At 35.5% G+C, this 23,987-nt stretch overlaps 1 protein-coding gene and 1 long non-coding RNA gene across 7 annotated transcripts in view; one reads left to right on the plus strand and one right to left on the minus strand.

The window, feature by feature from the left end:
* The window catches only part of LARS2 (leucyl-tRNA synthetase 2, mitochondrial), a 93,155-nt gene that overhangs the window by 36,226 nt on the left and 32,942 nt on the right, over positions 1 to 23,987 (minus strand). For all 5 annotated transcript variants that reach the window (XR_005817138.1, XM_040548428.1, XM_040548426.1 and 2 more), the window contains exons 7-12: positions 23,291 to 23,434; positions 12,093 to 12,200; positions 10,440 to 10,599; positions 6,737 to 6,841; positions 3,589 to 3,704; positions 1,802 to 2,085 (exon numbers count right to left, since the gene is read on the minus strand). Coding sequence is in view for 4 of the 5 variants with exons in the window: in XM_040548428.1 (XP_040404362.1) it covers positions 1,802 to 2,085; positions 3,589 to 3,704; positions 6,737 to 6,841; positions 10,440 to 10,599; positions 12,093 to 12,200; positions 23,291 to 23,434 (917 nt within the window). In the remaining variant the exon portion in view is untranslated. The remainder of the gene's footprint in view (positions 1 to 1,801; positions 2,086 to 3,588; positions 3,705 to 6,736; positions 6,842 to 10,439; positions 10,600 to 12,092; positions 12,201 to 23,290; positions 23,435 to 23,987) is intronic.
* On the plus strand, positions 70 to 10,433 carry LOC121065574. Of its 2 annotated transcripts, XR_005817156.1 has the most exons (4): positions 70 to 285; positions 4,513 to 4,592; positions 6,556 to 6,669; positions 9,459 to 10,433. It is a non-coding gene; the product is annotated as an uncharacterized LOC121065574 (long non-coding RNA). The 2 variants fall into 2 exon arrangements; XR_005817155.1 differs by lacking the exon at positions 9,459 to 10,433 and having other exon boundaries at positions 6,556 to 6,718.

Raw genomic sequence — 23,987 nt, forward strand, 5'->3', positions numbered from 1 at the left:
AGGCATCTCTTTCCATTTATGATTGCTAACATTATTGTAGCTCAAATCTGAGTACTCACAGACCTTCATATCTTTCCATCTTGCTTTCCTTATTAATTCTAGATATTAAATGCAACTAATGAAAAAAAGTTCATTATGGGAGAGAAGGACTAAAGGAAGGAATGACATAACTTTTCAGAGCAAGGAAAAATGGGGGGTAGGAAGACTTTGCACACAAAGGCAATAGCTCAAAGGATTTGAAATTGTAGCAGACATATGGATGATCAATATTGAAGACAACATCAAGTAAGTGAAAATAAAAAAGCCAAATAAACGTGATAATAATAATAATAAAGTTATTTTCAGCAAACTCTCATGTTCTAAGCTAAGAACTGATCCTGTATGCCGTTATTTCTGATTAAACAAATGCCCTTGATTAACTTTAAAGTATGTCAGCCACAACAACTATACAGAAACAATATCGATTTCATATACATCAAAAGTACATTGTAGCACAGTAAGCAATAAAATTATTTCTGAATTAAGGTCAGTAAGAAGCCAGGATTGTAGACAGTAGCTTTCAATAAAATCAGAAAAAAATTTCAGTTAAAATTAGCAATTTTAGACCAGAGCATTCCTGCGGACTTTACTAAACCTGAAGATCTTAGCAAGCATCACACTTTAAAATATGTTACTACATGTAATTTAAATAGGCATATCTAAGAAGAAATTTTCTAGGCAGAAACATGAAAGTAAATGTGTGTTTTATTTAAAATATATGTTATCAACAAAGATCAAAATACATGCTTCCAGAGAACCACAGAACTGCTTTGCCTAAACTACCTAATTAGAAATGAAAACCACACTGATATGCTATCCTGGAAATGTTAAAATAAAGTGGCTTGTTACAAAACTGCTGCATTGTCAATGAGAGCCCTATGTCCATTTATAAGTCTGGTTCTCTTGCCTGGCAGCCTGACAATGTACCTCCCATTTAGTCAGTCTGTTAGCAGCAGTATTGCATTACACTGCTGATGAAAAACTACTCTGGGATAACTCACGTTCTACCAGTTCTTTCTGCAGAAGCTGTATGCACACTCCAGAGTACACAGTATCTAAGCAGTCCCCAAGATCAGACACCTGATTTTCATGACTTATCTCTTGCTACTTAATTTGAGCTGTTTCATTTTTTTAACAGCTGGGCTACTAACAATAAAGATTGCAACATTGCCAAGATGCATATACTTACTACCTCCTTCAATCTGAACTATAATGCTGTCATCTGAAATGTACAGTGAATGTGATTCTTCATGATCAAGAACAATATAGCTGAGGCGACACTTTATTGTTGGACTATTGTTAAGAAAATGAACACAATATTAGTTTCCTTACCAAAAGGAAATATTTCAGTAAACATCATAAGCTTTGTATGAACACTGCTGGTGAAAAGTAATTAAAATTCTTGCAGTAAATAAAGTGAAAAATACTGTTAAGAAAGGGAGGGCAGTGAGGAAATAATTCCGTTTTCCCTGTTTTCATTCCTCCAACTTCAGATCAGTAAGCTTTGCTTCAGCTTGTTTATGAAGCAGCAGCAGTGGGTGTCTGTATTGCAAATAAGGAGTTTTATGGAGTATATAATGAAAAACAAAACAAAACAAAACAAACAAACAAAAAACCCTACACTGGGTCAGACTAAATATCCTGATGGAATAGTGTCCTGTCTCCGAGTGGTCAGTTGTCAACACTTATGGAAAGAGCACACAGAACATGCAAGTACAAAATTGATCTCTCTCAGCCTGCAGTAAATGCTACATTTTCTTACCTTGGACAGGCACAGTTCACCCATTCTGGAACAGTTTCTAAAGGTGAAGCTCCCTTCCCTGTGAAAGTGGTTACACTAGGCAGCACCACAGGTAAATCTTCAAAAGGCACAGGGACAGTGCCACATGTCTGACAGTGAATGACAGGAATAGGTGTTCCCCAGTACCGCTGTCGAGATATTAACCAGTCTTTTAATTTGTCACTCGTTAGGTCTCCACCTATTCCTTTATTTTTGGCCTGCTGGGTAAGAGCTTTTAAAGCCTCCTGCCGAGTCATTCCTGTGAACTGATTAGAAAAAAAAGAATCAGAAGAAAGAAAAATTCATACTTTCTATCAGGGAAAATGCAAGAACACACAAAAATTCACAAATGCGGTTTCAGAGAGACAATGTTTAGGAGCCTCGTATAATCTTCCCATTTCTTAACATCTTCCTATCCAAGAGGCTATTCACATACCAGTTACTTGATTCATTTAAACCCTCTTGTTCAAATGACAATGTTCTTGATGTCCCAAAAAGAAATACGCTAGGAAAGAGCTCTGTAGACCCCTTCAGCCTTTATTGGCAGCTCTTCGCATTTTCTGCTGATATCTTAATCAACAGCTTTATGCTGAAACTTCCAGAATTTCACCAACACAAGGTGGAGACTGAGGAAACGTGAATGGTAAACCATCTTTCTTTCTTCTGTATTCATTTTGGGTTATTCTATTTTTTACTTTCACATACACCTTAACCATTTAGACCCTACCTTTCATGTAAGAGTAGACACAAAGTGCATGTTCTACCAAATGCATCTTCTCAAGAGCTATAACACCATATACACTGGATTTAAAAATAAGATTTCCATGTCACTTCATGCAGGTATGTTACCAGAAAGCTTACACCACATTTCAATTAATACACAGAAAAAGTGTTTAGCTTAAAAATCTATTCAGATGATGAAAAATAAGAACCAGCTTTTAACATGGGATCAGTTATTCAGTTTCTATTATAAAACTGAGATCAATTCTGCATCTTCCACTCATGCACAAAAGGAAAAAAAATCATTTTATTGCTACAGAAGGTCAAGGGAGGTGATTCTTCTGCTCTATTCTGCTCTTGTGAGAGCCCACCTTGAGCACCGCGTTCAGCTTGGGACCCCCACCATAAGAAGGACATGGACCTGTTGGCCCAGAGGAGGGCTATGTGGGTGATCAGAGGGCACCTCTGCTACGAAAAGAGGCTGAGAGATTTGGGGTTGTTCAGGCTGGAGAAGAGAAGGCTGCGGGGAAACCTTACAGTGGCCTTCTAGTACCTAAAGGGGAACTACAGGAAAGTTGAAGGGGGACTCTATCAGGGAGTGTAGTGAGAGGACAAGTGGTAATGGCTTTAAGCTAAAAAAGGGTAGATTTACATTAGAAATTCAGAAGAAATTCTTCACTGTGAGGGTGGTGAAGCACTGGTGCAGGTTGCCAGAGAAGCTGTGGATGCCCCATTCCTGGAGGTGTTCAAGGCCAGGTTGGATGGGGCTTTGGGCAACCTGGTCGTGTGGGAGGTGTCCCTGCCCATGGCAGGGTCGTTGGAACTAGGTGATATTTATGGTGTTTTCCAACCTAAACCATTCTGTGATTCTGTGCTTTTATGATTAAATTCCTCTCAAAAATTTGGTTGCATACACCCAGTTTGAGTCTTAAAAATATTAAAAAAAATAAAAAAAAATCCCTTTAATCAGGCAAAGTATTTGGGATGCTCATGAAAACAGCCTGCATTGTTACTGTAAGTTAGAAAGAACTCCATACTTGCATACCCACCTCTCCAGAATTAATGACTTTCTCCAAACCGTTTGGCAATGTTTCAATGACTTCAGTGAAAGAAATGCCCAGATTCTTAGCTATTGCAGCATCTTCTGCACTAGTACTAGGAATTCCTAGGGAAAAAAAAATATGCTATTGACTAACATGGATATCAATCACCAGTTTGGGGATAAAACTTTTTATTTCTATGAAGTGCTCTTTTTAACAATTTATGTTTGTCCAAAACGGTTTAAAAATGTAAGAAAAATAAAAAATGTTTTCCTGTTCTTTAAGCAGTGAAATTCAAGCAGCAATAATTTTAGACACATTTTCTCAGTAAACTAAATGTTAATCAATGTCTTACCTCAGAACAAGCTGAAAATGAGATGGTTTAGAAAAAGCCTAAAAATAAAGCTATACAATTTAGACAAATAATGCATTTTAAATACAATTATATTAATTATATATAACATAAATATGTATTTAAGTAATAAAAAATTAAATTCAATTTGCTAACATGACAAAAATACGAAACAAACAGGTTAAACAGTCCTCTTGTTTCAATAGTACATTTAATCTCTTTCTGATTTCATAGCTTATTAAAATGTACCATAACTCAATAGTCCCCAACATTACTATCCTTTAACTTATTACGAAAGACATGATTAGTTTATCTCAGGGAAACAATTTGAGTAACATCAGTTTTCTACTCAGAATATAGCTAGTGAGAGCACTTCCGACCACTGTTAAAGTAATTCCTAGAAGTCCCGGTATTTAAGGCCCCTGGTGCAATCTTTTCTTTCCATCTTCTTATTCAGGGGACAGTCTTACAATTTGAACACAAGTTTCTCTAACTCACATAAAACTTCTTTTTATTATAGCAATTTACCAGCATCACAAAATGACATGTTATCTTTAAATATTTCTCATTCATATTGATAGATGATGACTTTTTCCCTCTGATTTTGCTGCATGTATTTTAAAAGACAAATTTTTCCTGATTTGGAGGTCTACCTTTCATGGTGCGTTAAGAAATTTCTTAACTTTATTATTTCTATGTTATTTCAGAATAAATCGGTTAGTATCAGATGTATTATTTCCACACTGAGATACGTCCTACTGCATATTTTTTCCTCTTGGTGATAATTTCTTTAATATTTTCAACGATCTTGCACAATGACTGTCATCTTTAAAAGGTAAAGAAGCTTATTCCAAAAAATTCAATGCAAACATCAGGTTGGTGAAAATTGTAATAATTCTCAAAATATTGCTAAGCACATTCAAATTATTAATACACAAACTACTTTATTCAAAACCAGCTTAACAAGCATCTTTGATCAAGCAGTGAATTGCCTGCTATGGTAAATTCATAAACTCTGTCAATACGTGGAAATTCAGAAGCAGAAAACTAAAGAAAACCAAGCAAAACTCCCCTATGACAAGTAACTTCCTAACTAACAAAATACAAAATCACTATTTAATCTTTTCAGCAGATGTATGCTCTCACAATTTAAGGGCTCAATTATAGTGTAAAGTCTGAATCTTAATTTGTCAAAGAGCCCTGCAGTCTACAACAGGTGGCTTCACAATATGTTCTACAAATGGAAAAAAGAGGACCCCACTTTCTGGTCTTCCTTCTGTTGAAAAGATGTTGCTATAAAGTACTTTCACAAAGCTCAACAGCTGACATCCAGAACTTCCTGGGAAGATCTGGGATACTTCCAACAGACATAAGGCCAAGGTACATGCCAGTTAACAAGCTGGAAGCTTTTAATGAAAAATAAGACTAGGTATCTCAATTATTTGGCACAAGGGGAGGTTCTGGTTTTCAAAAACAGATTCACTTCTAAAGTGTAAGATGCGGGCATGTGATAAGGAAGGTATACAGCCTAAGAGGATAATTTCAATCAGCCTTATGAGGGTCATCCAAGATACTTTTGCACAACATTCTCAGTAAAAGCAGCATTTAGTAGCATGTCACAGACACCTAAGTAGTTCTCCACAGTCAGCTAGTTTTATTCAGTTCAGTTGCTGTGCAGGAAAAGCCACCACTGGCAGTGGTGTAGAGGATGATGTAGCAGCTGCAGAGTGGGAAAGAAGTGAAAACAAAAGGGAGAAAACAAATGGGAGTTAAGGAATAAGGAAGGTAGTGCAATGGCAGGGTGTGTGTGTGTGTGTGTGAAGAGGTAGGAAAGAATCATATCCCGTTAGTACTAGCACAGAACGTTGCCTGTTTATTTCAGCTAAGATGAAACCACAGCAAAAACAGTAAACAAAAAGCTTGGTGTGTACTACTGATGATGATAAAGCTTGCAGAAAAAAGATGGACATAACTATTAAAAGTTAGTGCAATTTAAATTTTTTACTTAGAAGGACTGCCACATCATGTATGTACCTACCTGCCCAGGTTGAAGCGCTAGGCTCCCTGTACAGGAAAGGAACAAGATAGGCTGCTTCATGGGACAGCTTTGAGAACAGAAGCCCATTTCAGATGATTCAGATTATCCACTAGCAATGTCCTTCCTCCTCTGTTTATGGAACCTCCTCAGTCCTAAATTAGGGGCCTAAACTTATGGGAATACTTCCTTTAGAGCTAAAGGGTATAAGACAACTGTCCAAGACTACCTGAACAGGGTTACTGCCTACTCTGAATTAGTTTCCTATCTCAACACAAATATCAGATAAAAGTCAAACTTGGAAATTTTGGATCTTTACTGGGGGAAACCTAAACCTGTCTGAAACATTTCTCTTTAACTATGCATATCATCTATGTAAGCATATAAAAAAAAGTCAGTTATTTGCAAGATGTTTTTGTCAAACAATGGTACAGTTCTGTTTTGATTAAGGATGGTAAGAGCCAAATATGCATGCACTGTAGGTAATCAATCCTCTTGAGATATGCAGATCCTCATATTTAGCTCATTAAATGAACTAATTTTATAATATTTCCATTAAAATGCATCATCCTGTAAACCTCTCCCCCAGACAGATTCTACATAGCTACTTTTCCCTTCCTTCTTCATTAATGAAGAACAGTAATGAAGAACAGAGTTCCAAAGTCCAGAAGGGAACTGCAATGATCAAAGATTTATCACAAAAGTATCTGGTGCTCCAACACAGCAGCTGAAAACTATACTACTCTACTTCCACGATAATTGTCACATACCTATTTTAGTATCAAGAAAATTCTCAAAACTTGTTGTTGCTGAGATTACTATGGGAATCTCTTGATTGGTAAGCAAATTCACAGCTGTCACTGAAGTGAGTGAGTCTGAAAACAAATGATCACAATAAGTAAAATATGACAGAATATATGCTAAGAACACTACTTACTGTTAAAACTCAGTTCATCTTATACATTAAATTTATATTACAATTTTGTTTAAATAAGAAAGATAAAAAACGTAATCACATTTCTAAAAAGTTCACAGGTATTAAAATCCTCAGTAAGTCTGACATGACTGATAAATTTTCATGATTAGAAAACATTTTTATAACAAACACTTGAATAAAACCTGAGTAAGATGTGGACTACAATAAAAAAAAATCCTTGATCAAAATGCAGGCTTGCTGAAAAGTTGTATGAATTGACTCTAATACATACTCACAGACATTACATACACACAGACATTATTCCAAAATTAAGCACAACATTCAGTTATTTAGATGAATCTGAAGGGAAGCTTATATACTATGCTTATGACTTGCTTTCTTATAGAAGGACTATGCATCACTGACCAATGTAAAAAGAAAATCTAAATAACCAATTGATTTCCAAACAGAATATTCATGTTGATATTAGAGATTGGCCTACAGAAAATATCTTGGAACCAAATGTTCACAGGAAAGGGGAGTCAGAGGAAGAAAATCAAGGATGAGGACTGTGATAAACTGAAATTGACTGTGTTACTTTGGTGTCCTGGTAAGAAGAAAATCTAACTTGTACATCCCGAGTTTTGAAGATTCAAAATCCAGATCTCAATTTGGACCTGTTTCTTGATATTTTTTAGTGCTTTTAAAGCTAAAAGCAGCTTCCAAACTACTATGTAAAGAACTGATGCTTTTGAAACTCCGTCATGTGCATTAACACTGCATATCATGTGATGCAGCAGTAAAGAAAGCAAACTTATTTAGTCAAACGTTCTGCAGTACAGTGCCTGCCCTTGATAAATAGGATCTTGGGACCTTCAGTGGTCAGTGAAAGTATAAAAGGCCTCCATTTTTAAGACCTATTTTTAGAGGCTCACATACAGTAGATGAAATTTATTCTTAATTTGCACGGATGAGGTACCGAATCAGTGTTTCAGGAATATGACTCTCCATATGATAATTATAATACAGACCACTGAGAGTTTCCTTTCGCCCACCTTTGTGGAAAGCTGTGGAGAGTCTGAGGCTTACATAAAGTCTGCCTTAAATAAAATAACAGCATTCTAAAGAACAGGGCTACTTTATCTCATCAGCCTTTTAAAAACAAACTATACACTTATTTACTTTACTACTTTTTCAAATTTCAGGTCTCTGAGATATACATATTCTAGAGAAAATTTCTCCTGTTCAAACCATTGCACTTAGCTTTCTTCCTCTATTTAAAAAAAGGTACAAAATGAATAATCTCACTTTTTAAAAGCAACTAAGAAAAAAGCCTTGTGAACAGGAAGCAGAGTGGGTAGGGCAGACAGTTTTTAAAAATAACCTCTCTCCCACCCAGCAATAATTTTGATTTTATGCTGGAACCCAAAATAGTAATTCTCCAGCTTATGAAGATGCTCTTTCTTTTGCTCACATCATTATTATAATAGCTGTAAAGAAATGATACTACAGTTACAAATGTAAAACAATGTATGTCTGGTATTATAATGAGCTAATGAACAATGTAAGGGTCAAATCTCAGACATATCACACTTAGAAGGTGACTTAGAAGAAGACTTACCAGATTCTAGATTAACATAAATTTTTCTAGGCAAAAAAAAAAGAATGCCTGAAAACTGGTTGCTCACTTCTATTTAAATGATAATAGCTCTGATATAATATAGAGATATAGCTCTGATAAAATACAGAGCTTTACTCTAAGAGTACAGCTATAAGAACTTTAAGTTACTTTGCCATACTACATCCTTTTTTCTCCCTTGAATAAATACATACCATCTTAATTATCTAAATTAGAACACGGTGAAGAAAGGGAGTTACAAAACTACACTGGTTGCAAAGAAAACAATAACAATAAAAAGAAATTATTTTATAATGTTATTGATGATTTATTTATTTATTTTTGATCTAGTTAATGATGGAAATATGGTCTATTCAAGGCCATCTTACGTTTCTTTTGACTTCAATGCCATTGTTGACCCTTATTAAATAACACGTCTGAAACGCAAACCTGAAAGTCCATGTAAGAATTCTTTTCTTTCACGTTCTCTTCTTTGGAAAATACCAATCTGTGCCTTTGAAGTGCTCAGGGAACAGTACAAAATATCAGCCAAGTTCAACTGAAGTATGTATGTAAGTACATTTACAAGTAGCAATAGTAGAGTTATGATTCTGGAACTGTTTCCACTTTAAAGCCTCTTTTTGAATGTTTTATTGCTGTCATTAATCTGAAAGTTTCTTAATGGAGCTGAACCAAAAGGTGAAGTTTACTGCTAACAGAAACAAAAAAAAGCCTTTCAAATATTTCCATGTAAAACTAATATCAAAAATATACTGCTGTCCACACTAAAAACAAGTTTTGCAGTTGTGTGGTTTGGCTTAAAGCACAAAGATTCAACAAAGATTCAGGCACATACATGAATGCACACAAAAGTGCATTTCTGTGGTTAGTGCTTTGTTTTTCTGAATTGTATGAATTAAAAATTTGTTCCTATATTCCTTAACAAAAATTCTCCAAGCTTTGCTCAGCTCTGAGACAAGGACTCTACATACTCCACACATTCAAGCCCCATTTTTCCTGCTACCAAGCAAATGTTATTAAGGTTATAGAAATGAAACACCTCAAAATAAAGCAGGTTCTTTGCAACCACAACTATTTCCCACAAGATTCCTGCTTCATTTGCTGTTGACATTGGATGTTATGGAGACAATGAAACCAGATTTTTAGCCACATTTTAGAAAAGAATAAATATTGAACACGAGCCTGAGGTGGAAACATAACATATTCAATATACTTTGTATTTATTCTTGTGATTTTTACATTTTCCAAACAACAAAAAATGTTAAGCCAAGGATGTAGAGTACAGACAGAGTGCATGGTAGGCACCTTTAAGAAACCAATTAACACTAATTAAAGAAAAAAATTACCACTTATTTGTATTCTCTGTACAGGCCAGGACCTACCATAAGGCTACTCTGAATTTACTCCATTAGAATCTTGTATTAAATGAGGATCTCCATGGCAGAGTATTATTTTGCTATATATTGACGATCCACTTTGCTATGTATTAATTATCTGTTGTCCTCTTTATGTTCCCTGCGAGAGGAAAATGACTGTTAGTGCAAGAGCTGGTTCCACACTCTGTGCTAATGACAAATTACCATATAGTGGTAATGGCTATGTGGCCAATGGGCTCACGTAAGTCAGAGTTCGAGTATTCATTTCTATTATATGAGGAAACAAGAACCTGTTCCAATAGTTTGATATATGTGAAGTTTTACAGCCATTATAAAAGGCAAAAATTCTAACGTAACTACTGTTACTGTATCTGAAGTCAGGACAGGCTGGTATGATACTTTTTGACATATACAAAGGATCAAAAGGAAATGTTCCTTCTTAACAGGAACAGTTCATGCCTAGCTGGACACACATTTTCTGAAGATCATTCTTGAAAATTGATACTCTTTTACAACGAAGTGCAGAATGAGAAAAATATCACCTTTCCCTGGGATGAACTCCCTCTGAAAGACTTCCTTCAGACTGCTATTCCCATGCAGTAGTCTGTGAGTCGGTAAAACACATAAATGGGAAGCTCCATAAATGGCTTCAGGCGTATAGGTGTAAGCTGCTAGCTTCTCCTCTGTTACTTCACCATTAACCTGAAAAAAAGCAGAAAATATCCCTGATTAATTTTTTTCCTCCATTAGAAGTGCAGTGGTTTTACATTTATTTTCCTACTTACACAATTAACAGATCTACACCACCCTATAGACATATATAATTCTAAATATCAAAGCTGGACACATTCTCACTACAGGGAGTTTCCAGAATCAAATTTTGACAAAATTTACTTTTAAGACTTTGAGAAAGTTGCTTTATAATCTATCCAAACATAAATAAATAAAGTAAAATCATATGTAATATTTCATTGTACTACTGAGCCACATTCAGTCCCTGGTTAAGTAACTCAGAATCCTTCTATTCACTTCTAATATACAGTGCTCTGATTTCAAGGAATGGCAATAGCCAAGCCCACCTAAATCAGATGCTACCTTTAAACTCTAAAGTGAATTTTCGATTTTCTCAGCTACTGGGCTTTCTATCACACTTCTCTCATGAAGTAAATGCTTCAACTTATGTACAAGAGTAAATTTATAGAAGCTGGAAAAGGTGTCACAAGATTAAAACAACTGGACATAAAACATGAGTAATAAACATGGGGGGCTGCTTATGAAATTACTACCTGAAACTATCGATAGGCTCCATATTCTATGTCAATTAACTGTGGATTGTGTGAGGTTCTTAGAAGGAGATTCTTCTACAGCAAGAATGATACATGTTTTCAGAAACAATTGATTAAAACAACTTAACCTCAAAAATATACCTTTTTAGCAATGTGCAATTCAGAGGTACGAAGAAAGTTCAAACTGTCTCAATTTGAGGTTCCCAGAAATCTAGCATTTTAAAATAAGTCATTTTTAAAGTGTTAGACCAGAGTAAATGAAAACAATAAAACTTAGAAGCAAAAGGGCTGAAATTCCATTAGGGCCTCTGAAAATCTGAAGGACTTCAGATTTTCCCACTGTTCTCTGGATAATTACAATTTTCTTAAGGTTCCTCTTTTCTTCCACTGCTTTCTTTCTATCCAGACTTCTCTGTAGGTCTATTACCACCTAATTTTCTGTTTTTTATCATTTTACCGTATTTAATAAACAAGACCTAACTAAAGCGGCATGACTGATGTCAGCCTGGGTCCGATGGAGAAGGTGCTGTGCAGAGAGGAGCTAAAGCATAGTCAGAACCCAGCTGATTTGTACAGTACCACTTGATACTGCCCATGGTACTGCTCCCTTAAATATCCTGGCTTCCAGGAATGCTTATTAGCTGGTATGTATTTTTGCACAAATACACATAGCCGATTTGCATCCAGTTTTGCACTTGAACACAGAACTGCTTTTCTAAGAAGGACAGCAGGGAGTATCACCCCAACACACAAATGTTCTTCAGAAATCAATGCAGGTCCAGGCATGAACATATAACTCTAACTTTTAGTAGGTTTTACGCTTTTTAGATCTGAAAACCTGTCACATTATGCATTTCAGGAATTGCATTTAACCCAGCCAAGACAGCAGTGTTGAAATTTCGGACTCACCTTCAGCAAGAAGTCAAGGGAACATCCAACGCAGTCACCTATCCAATTTGCTTGCATTTCTTTTATACCATACCATTCAGGGAGATCAGACAAAGCATCAAACATAGCCTGATGCAATAAAAGAAATAGTTAGGATGTTCGGCTTTTGTACAAATGCTTTTATACAACGCACATAAATTAATACTATGGGTTTAGTTGTAACTAACAGCAAAACAATAAGGTGTTGGTCAAAGATAGGAAGAGGTATTTTTATACTGCTGCTGCTTCAAATTCATCTTTGAAAATAAAATCATCTTTGAGAATAAAATTAACATGGCACAAGAGAGAGGTACAATGACTTCAACCAATATCCTAGTGTTATTAAAAGAGGCTGTGCTTTTGAACAGACTAAACCTTAAACACAGAACAAAACCCCTGGATAAAAATAACCATAAAAAATATTCCTAATGGATATGAACTGTACGAAGTATAAGTTACTTAATGAGCTGAACAAGACTACTGATAAATAAGAGATGTGCTTGCAGTTATGAAGCCTACAATTGGATTAGTTGTTCTAAACAATAGCCTGGAGATGGCAGTCAGACAAAAGACATTTACATATCCTAAAATTTTCCAGCTCTGACTCAAAATGGCAAGCTAGTTTTCAACTGCCTATCCACTTTTTGTGTTTCTTACTGATATTTTACCAAGCACGACCATGCCTCTAAAACTAAGTGGGATTTTCAGCTGATATAATTGTATAAAAAAAAGAAACGAAGTCATAACAATAAGGATTCACGTTAAATTCAAAATGTGAGTGTATTACAACAGCTTTGAAATACGCAGTGCAGAAAAAATTGTTTGCTCCTTCATTAGCCAGAACATCTAACAGCCATACCTATAACTTTCTATGTTTATTTACACTCAGCAAGAGATATATCCATATATTAATGTGTTTTCTAATGTATGGCACAGAAGCATGATGGACTATTCCAACTAACATTTGCCTAAAGCCAATATGCTTTTAGTAAAAGAAATCTATAAAAAATTAAAGGAGAAGAGGTACAACGTGCTGGATAGCTCAAAGCTCATCTCAATTTTCACTTCGTAACATTTCACATTTCTGTTATGAATACTCCATGACTGTCCAAAATCTTTACTTTGGCAGAAGTACAGCCAGAGGCATGAGTCACTTGGACAGATGGCGAACAATTACAGTTAAAATCCAAGAATAAGGCAACATGTTGAATAATTTTTCCATTAGCTGTGACTCCAACATCAAACATCCAAGCTCTTTATTATCTCATTAACTGCTAACAACCTGCAAAGATGGACAGGACCTATTACATTCTGCTCAAATTAAATAGTTGGAAGTTCGATAATTACCGAATATATAATTCATCTGTTTTCAACTGTTATATTTTAAGTACATTTGGAAATATTTTCAAAGTGAGTTGCGTAAAATGTATTAAAAGGATTATTTTCTAGTTACTGTTCTGTTGTATATCTATCACTCAAAGTAAAATAAATGACATATGCTTCATAAATCGTAATATTACACCAGCACTTGGGATTAATATTGCTTTCTACATCTTTAAGAATCAAATTCCTTCTCTGATGATTTATAAATAAAAGAATGGTAAGGTTTTGGAAGTTTTCAATCATACAGTAATTTTAATGAGTTTTAGTTCACAACTGTGAGTGTACTATATCACAGAGAATCCCAAAATCTCATTATTCTCATAAATTTAAGTGATCCAGAGAATACTGAGCTTTATCTGCTGTGAATAATCCACATACAAATATATCTACCAAAAAATAAGAAATAACTGGATATATATACAATACTTGGATACATTCTTTGGAAGCATTTTATGCAATTTATAAAGTATGAAATTGGGCCAATACAGAGAGAACCGGCTGGACACATTAGCAGATTTTTATAAAATCTCTGCTTGGATATCCATCCTAATCTACATCGCATTCTTGCTGGCAGACGCATTTAAGTGTGCGTGTGCTCTGCTGAAACAGGCTATAATTGCTTGCCAGAAAAACTGCCTAGATGTTTTTTTTCACTGCAGGATTAATACATCAAGATCCTTAATACCAGTGTGATAATGATTTTAACTCTAGTTAGCTGGCCTGATTAGGAGTTACAGGCTATAGTTTGTCTGAGTCCAATTCTTCTCTTAACAATGAATTGCTTCACACAGCTAAATACGGTATGTAAGAGCCAAATTTGCTTCACCTGAATGAAAATAACGGAACTTATTCCATATGATGACACAGCCTAGCAGAGTATAGAAACACAAACCCTTCACATCTTAATGTGTACATGAACAGTAGTACAGTGTGATTAATTTTTTTAAAATAAATTCAACATGGAAGTATAATTCCCTGCTCTTTGTACACAGCACACTGCTTTGGTTTCTTGTCCAGGCTACAAATGACAAATAAAGCAGAAAACCAGCAACCTGCAAAACATGAACACTGTCTGTAGTGCAATATAAGAAAAAACGTATATAGGATGTATACATATGTCATTGTAATGGTTGCTGTAAACTAACCTAGGATACTCACTAATGCAGAAGTAGAAAGGAGCATTAATTCTTACACACAGTAACGTACTTCTATATTCAAATGTAAAAATTTACATTCTGTGCAAATGAGGAGTTTTTTAAAAACTGCTTGAGGGAAAGTGAACACTTTTCATCCTTAAATCCAACAGCATTACACTCTGCAAAACCGTAACTCTACAAATTTACATTAAAACTATCAGTAATTTTAAAAAGGCATATGTAGCCTGTCTGGGTATGTGAAACTTTTTGAATTGAAGCTGACCTAAGCCAGCAAAAAAGTTCCTGAATAGTATAGACTACATTTTGAAAAGTTAAATATTAACTCCATGAATTTTGCTTCCATGTTCTTTTTGTAAAATCACTGACATGTTTGGTAAAACATCTTCTGAATTGTTAAGTTAGTCTGATGAATTTTCTGCCAATTATCCTTTTGCAATCACTGACATGATTCCTTAAACAAAAATTCTGACTTCCAAAGGCATGCACATAAGTCCTAGTCACCTGTGCCACAAGGTTTGTTAACTAGGTAGCACAGAAAAAACAATCAACAGGAGACACAAGAGAATTCCCAGCGTACAGGGAAATAAACAAAAATAAAAACACGTTGGATTCTGCCATGTATGAAGAACAAAGACAGCGTTACAATCCAGAAAGTAGAGAGTGATAAACCTATCAAATGAACTCCATTTTTGAATTTCTGTTAATGACTCAGTGGTGAGAAACTTGGAAATATTAGGTAGCAGAGCCTGTTTCTACATGGAATACTTTCATTTTTTATGGCTTGGGAAGACACAAAAGAACTTCAAATGCATGCATCTAATCACAAGAGAAATTACTCCTGTCTTAATTAAGCACAAGGCAGAAATAGTCAAGGTAAAGCATTGTACTGGATCTGGCTGGGATGGAGTTAACTTTCCCCCTACCACGGGGATATTCCGCACCAAATGGCATCACACTCGGCAATAAAAGCTGTGGAAGGGGAAGGAGGGTTGGGGCTCTCGCTATAAAGACATCCGTCCTCTCAAACAACCACTACGCATGCTGAGGCCCTGCTTCCTGGGATGTGGCCAAACATCGCTCAGTGATGGAAAGTAGAGAATAATTGCTTTCTCTCTCTTTGCTTCTGTGAGGCCTTTACTTTTTTTGATGTTTTTTCCCCACTTTGTTTTTCCTTTAATTATATTAGCCTCATCTCAACCAGTGAGCCTTTTTTTTCCTGTCATATTTTCTCGCCCCTGTCTTCCTTAGAGGAGAGGGAGTGAGAGCGGTGTGATGGTTTAGTTGGCCGTCTGTGCGAAACCAGCGCAAGCATAAATACATTTTGACAGTCTTCCAGATCTGAAGATCGACAGACACAGGAAAAAAAGCTAGAGAAATCAAAGCTACATTCAGGGCTGAAAATGTCTTCAAGGCTCCTACACCTTTATGGAAGTTTGACTTAAGTGCTGGAGAAGTTGAAGATTCAGGATAAACTGATGTTCCACAGGACTGTTTTACTCTTTCAAAACAGCTAGAAAATTCTGGCATAGCTAGAAGATGAAAGTCAGCACATGATCAGAGACGCACAAAATCAAGATGAATTTGCTGTAAATTCATCACAGATAATGATGACCAGGTCTGAAACTAGAAATAATGTAACCTGAAAGTGGATGACTAATTTCACATATCCAACTGTTTAGTCTGTTGAAGATTTACAGAGAAACAACTTTTTCTTAGCAATCTTCAGACAAAAGAAAGTACATAAAACCAAAGAACAGTGGTGTTTTATAATTTCCCAACAGTATCTCACACCAAAAGTTCCCCTGCTTGTAGTTCAAACAGGAACACCTAAAAAATTCAGTCTCCAACTTTGGGAAATACAATTTTTAATGGGTAATGCCTGCCACTGATTTCTTACTGAATAAGAGTATTTCAACTTCTCTATGGTAGTAAATGCAATAAAATGAAACATCTAAAGCTATAGAGCCAAACATTTATTCTACTACCAATGAATTCACTTGAATGAAGTTGGACAAATTTGCAGTGTAACTAGAATAAAATAAAAAGGTCAGCAAAAGGTTTTATTTCAAAAGCATTCAATTAAAGAACAAAAAATTAAAAGCATAAGCATTGCTTTTAAGGAAGAGTCAAAGAAATATTCAAGATCTGTTTGGATTAAAATTAAATTCTTCAGTTTATTTGATCAAGCTTCCAAAAGAGCAACCAAATATAAACTAAAGATTCCACAAAATCATTTAATAAAATTTAATATACTAACTGAAGTACAGGAAATCAAAGTTAGACTGCCCACTATTTTATTTTGCATTATATTGCATAGTTCCAACTGTGATTACGTGGTACAGCTTCTGCTAGGAGTTTTTAATCTCTTCTTGTTCTGGTGTTGTTTTTTTGGTTTTGTTTTTTACCTTCAGTAGTTGCTGTCTGTACTGTCATAGGTCACTCTTGACTCTTATTTCCCATGTGTGAAGTATACTGAAAACATATATAAAGAAGGAGCAATAACACAGATATTGCCTGTGCTTCAAATTCTTCCCTGTAACTGTCTGAGCTGTCAGCGGTCTTTCCCTTTCTCTATAATTTATGGTCAACAAATGGCTCTGGTTTGACTACGTGTAACTGAGGCAAATAAATGACATCTCAAAAGCAAAAAGTAAACACGGTGTTCTTTTCTGGAGTTCTCCACAGTTGTTCTCATAGTAGCAATTACCCAAGACAAAATATTCCCTTTCCAGTATAGCAAAGCATACCTTTGGGAAAAAAATATTAATTGATTCTGTAAATATAAAAGCTCTCAAAAATATTTGTTATCACTTTTAGTAGCGCTCAGCTTTCACTGTTTTGATTAATATTATACCAAAAAGAAATTAAATTTATACTACTGTAGCACCAAATGATATGCTGCATTTATACCAGGATGAAAAAATCACCCTGGTCTAGAAATCCACAAACATTTTCCTGTCTTGCCAAGCTGACAAAACAGGTATGATTTCTTTATTATAATGAAGTGCTAAGAAAGCGGTAGGGACAAAGCTCTTGGTTGCCATCCAGAAAAGAGCTTTCAATATGATTCAGGAGGAAGAGTTTCAGAGTTTTATCTGGCCCATTTTGTTGGAAGAAGACAACTATGAGCTAGACCCCAAATGTGGGAAGTGAAAAATCACACATAAAGCATGAAGACCCAAGGAGCTAGCATTTCTATTCTCCTCATAATGATGAGGCATTACCTCACACTATGAAATCCAAAGCACTGTCAAGATTCTTAACATACTAAAATGCAGTACTTCAGTTTCATTACAGGGTAAAAAAGTAACCTTTCTCCTTAATAGCTCACAAATAAAATAGAAAACAAAAATCAAGAAAAAGATGATTATGTAAAAATCTCTACTATGTTCAGACCAAAGGACCTGTCAGAAGCAGCACAAACCCAGAAAACAGCTGGAGAAGAACTGGTGGAATTGTTTGTTGTTTTGCCTTTACAGAGTCAGTATGATGCTAAACGTCAAAGTTCCCACACTCACAGAATGTGAGGATTTGTTTCCAAATGCCTTTACAAAATAAATAATTAACAAAGACTACTACTATTTATCTAAATGAAACCTTAACTTAGAGTTTTGGCAGAACTTTGTGGACCTTGTCCATTTTCCCTGTATTTAACTTAAATGTACATGTACTATCTCAATGCTGTGCAAAAAAAGGGAGATGATTTAAGATAAAACTTGAAGTTTCATAGTTGCCTCTATTTTGTTTTGTTGAAAAAAATCTGCTAACTTGGATGATTTTTGAATAATTCAAAAAAAATATTTGGGGTTTTTAAAAATCAAAAAAAATCAATAAAACCTGAAAATATATACTGTATTGAATCAATTTAGGAAGAACAAGTGCTGTGCAAAGACTAACCTTACAGATTTGGATTTGAGGACTCAGTTGACTGTGCCTTAAAAAAGAACACACTAATAGCAATTTCCAGGTACACGCAGAACATACTAACATTTACAGATAGATTTTTCCAATGAATCTGCCTACAGATTCAGCTGGGTAACCATAGAAACTAAATGTTTTAGCTTAAAACATCTTAAATGCACAGACAACAATTTGAATAATAATAATGCCATCAGTTTTTAATAATGCCATGCATTATACTTTTATCAAAGAAATCTATCTAAATGACAGTTAAAATGTTGCTAGAATATCCATAAAATGTGCTATATATATTTCACATATACTTTTATATTTTTATATTTACTTGACAGTTTAAAAAATGGGTCATGATTATTTAGATAACCAAAATACTTCCCGTTAACTGTTTAACACATGGTCAGTATTTCTACCCCTTGAAAAAAATACATTGCCAATGGTAAATTGTCATATGAGCAAACACAGCTTTGTTTGCATTTTTTATTTAAAAAAGAACTATGAGCAGGTGTTGTAACAATAAAGGATTCAGAGTAAATCCACAGAAGATTATTCTTCTGGAAACAGCAGAACCCTAAAGAATAAAGTGTGCATATGAATTAAACACAGACTCCTGTAAGCACGCAACATGACTTCATAGCCCATTACAGATCATGTAGCTCCTTGTTGCTATCTGACTAGCACATTAAGCAAGCAGACAAAGATTATGCTTGCTAGTATTTATTTTTTATTAAGGTTATGAGATACAGAAGATAACAGAAACAGATAAAAGAGTGAAAGAGAAACACAGATGACTAGAAAGATCATCAATATGCAGTGTAAAGAGGTTGTATAGTTACAACAAGATAATATGTGGATGCTCCAAGTAGAAAAAAAAAGTATGCATACATATTATTCAGCTATTATTGCTAACTGGTATTTTGCATGAAGAATTAAGGGATAACAGATTCATTAAATATATTTTAAATGGATCCCAATCTATAAAAATAGTTATAAAAAAGGGACTTGCATTTTCCTCTAAGCCACACAGGTAAGGTGTTACTTACTAGAAATAAAGCATTTTTCAATATACTGTCCCCACTGTGTTAACTTAGAGAAAACTCGGGAAGGAATATAGGATTTGTAGAGAGCCTTGCTGCAGAAAAAGATCAGGGAGGGTGAAGCTTTCTGGCTTTTGATCTTGTATTTCTGTACACTTTTCAGAAGAAATAACAGTCACCATTGAATGTACAAGCAAAAGGTGACCAGAGTCAAATGGCTTTCCCATGAGATACCAAAAAACAGATTCAGGTCCCACTGGGGAAAGAGGAAGGGGAGAGGCAGAGCATATTTAAAAATTACTAATCCTTTAAAAGTAACTGAAGAGGGAAAAAGTACAAATCTTCCAGCAAAAGTGAAAGGATTAAATTACTACCAGATAATCTCTTCGTGCCTCCCATTTTTAAAATTTCAGAATAAAATGTAGTGAAACTTCAGTGAATAACAGAAATCTAGCCATACAACTCAGCAAAGTCTGATGCACTTGCACTTCAAGTTGTATGGTAGTGCTTATGGTCCATGATATAAGGCAAGCAAGTCTCTACGGAAATAAGTGTGTTCAAGACCAAGCGACATGAAATAATGCCCCCTGCTGAAGTGAAGGTATTATTACTACTAATGTTATCATCCTAAAATCATATTGGTGGTTAAAGATGTTTAGCTCAGAAGTCAAAGAGGTATCTTTATATGACACACCTATTAGGACGAGCCCTATAAAATCCAGGCCCTCCACTCCAAGATGAAAGGCTCTGTGAATGCAAAAGCCGAATGAACTTCTTGCTCTTGATAATGCCAAGTCTCCTGGAAAGGGCTTTTGAAAGAGCTGGGGAAGAAGGGTTGAGGAATAGGAAAGGATGATTGCTGTAACCATGCTGTTCAACACTATGCTATTTAGGATGATACAGATTCAAATCAACTGTCAACAGCCTGAATCCAAACAAGAAGAAACAGGTTTAGAAGAAAGGACTTATATCTCTTACCACCCCTTGAAAAGCACTTGGAATGACTACTGTAAGGGATACAGAAATATGTGAAAAGTTGAATTTTGGAGATAGTTAGTCAAGATATTCAGACAGAGGAGCCAAAGCTATAGCATTTAACATCAGTAATGTGGCTTCTCTCAAGATGCTATTGTGAAGCTTGCTGATTATGTCAGTGTGGGCACACACAGCCTCTAAGAGACTGAAATATTTTGCTCGTGTTAGCTCAGAGACAGTCTCCCTCAGATCGGCAATCTTCAGTTGCAGCTTGCAGTTCATGGGCCATTTGGAGCTGTATGGCCAAAACAGTCTTTTTCAGAAGGTAAGACACAACAGACCATATTACCTAGTCATTTGTGATTTGAAAGGAAAAAAAAAAAAAAAAAAAAGGGAATTTATCTTAATCTTCCAAACTGATAAATCCGTCTAATATCAGATATTGGATATACAATAGCATATAAAAGCAGAGCCTGATAGTCTCCTATTCTTATTTGAAGGTTTGCAAAAAAAAAAGTCTTTTTTCCCCTTCTACAACCAAATGTTTAAAGCTCTTGCCAAAAGAAGCAGAGTGAGACTGCTTAAAATGTGCCAGAACCACATCAAAAAAAGGGAGTCAGTGGAGGGTGACTGAAAAGGAAAATCCAAACCACCTGCTGATAACTGGTAGCATCTGTCATTGTACCAAGAAGTGGGAGCACATGAAGGCAATGCTTGCCAAAGCACTTGAGCTGGGAGCAATATGGCATCATTCATCAACTTGGTTGTATGAGCTAACATAGACCTACAGAATATCAATCAAGCACAGAACAAACTTTTGGGAAAGCTTTATAGAAATCTGTAGAGTACCCACTGTCCCCTGTAGTAACACTTAAAGGTTTGGCAGAGATTGATATAAACACCTGTCCCCAAATAGAAAGTAGAAGAAGCTCTCACTCATGATGCCACTGAGATGTTAAGCAGCAATGTCTACGCTTTTACAGCATATCCCCCTACCTTTTTCTAGGTAGGGCATATAGAAGTCACCTGAGGTGACGTCTTTTCGGGTGGAGGTAAGGGGTTGTTGTGGATGTACAAGGTCCTTCCTGGCTTCATTTAAGCCTGCTTACTGGAGAATGAGATCTGGGAGACCCGATCATCCCCAGAGCTTATGCTTTCCTGTAATGTCATTTCTTGGGTCAGAGACTAAAGACAAAAGATAAATCCTTCTCCCTAGAGGAGGGTGGATATTGAGCAAGAGGTAATAATCCTGTAAGCCAAGGGTGTTCCAAGGTTACTGAAAGGTTTCAGATTCAAGGTTAATGAAAAGCTCCTCTACCTTTTTTTTTTTTTTGTGAGTAGCTATTTTAAAGCTGATCCACTTCACCCCTCTCACTGGGAAATAAGCAAACAGTAATTTGGTGCAAGCAATGGATACAACCCAGAAATGCTAGCCATTATTTTCTACAATCTCTATAAAGACAGTAGACAAAAGATGTATCAGTAAGCAGAGAAACTCTAGAGTTCCCCCCCAGCCTCAAACTGAGTTAAATGGTGAGCTGGGGGCAGACCCTGAAACATGATAAAGTGATCATGAAATCTGATGACAAGAGCACTAATAAAGAGCTCAGGACCTTGGGATCATTATGTGATTGTGCAGACATGCTCAATTTTTCCTTCAGCTATAGCAAATGTTTCCTCCTTACTGCCAGAACAGGCAGTACAATCAGAAAATGTGCATCTTGACTGTCTTCTACACATACAGAAGCCAAGGATCGGGCAGAAAATCAAAGTTTTCTCTCTTCATTATGAAGGGACCCAAAGTGAGATCTAGATGCCTTCTACCTGCATGATGGTGGAAATTTGGTCTCTTGAATCTGAGGCTCAGAATAAGGGTCAAGGATGATTTTTTAACATTTTCTTGGGAATAACTTTCTCAATCTGTACTTGAAGGCCCAATACATAGAGCATTTGGATGGAATAAGGAATTCATCCACCCCAAACAGGAAGCAATTTTTATTTCAGAGAGCATAAAGCCAGTAAAATTTTGTAGAAGAATTCCTAGGTGTGGAAGCTATATTGTCCCATCACAAACAAAATTTGAGTTCACAGCAACAACAACAAAAAAAGATGCTTAAAGAACTTGAAAATATTTTTTAAATTACAGATAATCAAATAAAGTGGAATAGGAAGGAAAGTAAAACAGAAGGTCCTGATGAATCTTCAACAAAGAGCTGTTAATTATAATTAACAACTGGTTCAGACCTGTTTATTTCAACACATGTTGAAATAAACTCTAAGTGACAGGCTGCACTCCACTGCTCATACCATGAGCATAGGTCCAATGGGTTAATAACTACACTAGCTAGTTTCTAGTTCAAAACACTGCACAGCTGTACACTCTAAATATGATGCAGATAAACACTTCATGTTAAATATAGGATAACAATGTGTGAATGTGAGATACATTAATTTACCTCTAATTTATGCTTTCACTTTCTTCATAACTCAATCCCACATCAATTACTTAGAATTTTTTAAAGAAATGAACAGAAAGACTTCAAGGATAATCATTTTTACATACATACACAGAACAGGGATAGATCACGTAGATCATTATATAGTTATATATTACATAAACACGTGTACATAGAAGACCACATTCAGCTTGATGAATATTTCTAGAAGAGTCACCTCCTTTATATACCACAATTTCTGAAAGGTATCCTCATACCTTTGCATAAGCAGTAGTTTTGATAAACCACTGTTTGAGGTACTTCTGTTCCACTTTTGCTCCTGAACGCCACGAACAACCATTGTCATCCACCTGCTCATTAGCTAGAACAGTTTGATCCACTGGATCCCAATTGACCAAGGCCTAAAAAAACATGCAGGGAAAAAAAGGTATTTTAAGCAGCTATTTCAAAACCAGGATCTTACATTTTAGATACCAGAAGGATTATCCAGAAACATTTCTTGGGCCCATCTTCTACATTTGGATAACATCCACTTGAATCAACAATATGGACTCAACTGAAGATGCTTTGAATGTTCTTCTCAGAACGCAAAAAAAAAACCACACACACAAAAAAGCTGTTGGCAGCATTTGTCATGATTGATGGGTAAGTGTTCCAATTTACAATACTGCAAACTACATAGTCTGATGCTTAAAAGTTGTCCAGCAATAATCCAAAAGTGTTGAGAGTAAGACTGAAGGGGATGGATGATTGAGGATATACAACTTGAGAAGACAGGGTCACATAAAAGCGTTATATTAAAGTGAAAGACTTGTCATTTTCTGCATATATCTTGTCAACTGTGCGAATTACTGTTGGAATCATCTTTCCTACCAGTTATCAACACAAATACATAAAAGAAAATTAAAAGTGAAATAAATGTTGGTGTTTAACTCTACAAACACTGTATTTTTG

Source organism: Cygnus olor, chromosome 2, assembly GCF_009769625.2.
Source record: "Cygnus olor isolate bCygOlo1 chromosome 2, bCygOlo1.pri.v2, whole genome shotgun sequence".
Taxonomy (NCBI): domain Eukaryota; kingdom Metazoa; phylum Chordata; class Aves; order Anseriformes; family Anatidae; genus Cygnus; species Cygnus olor.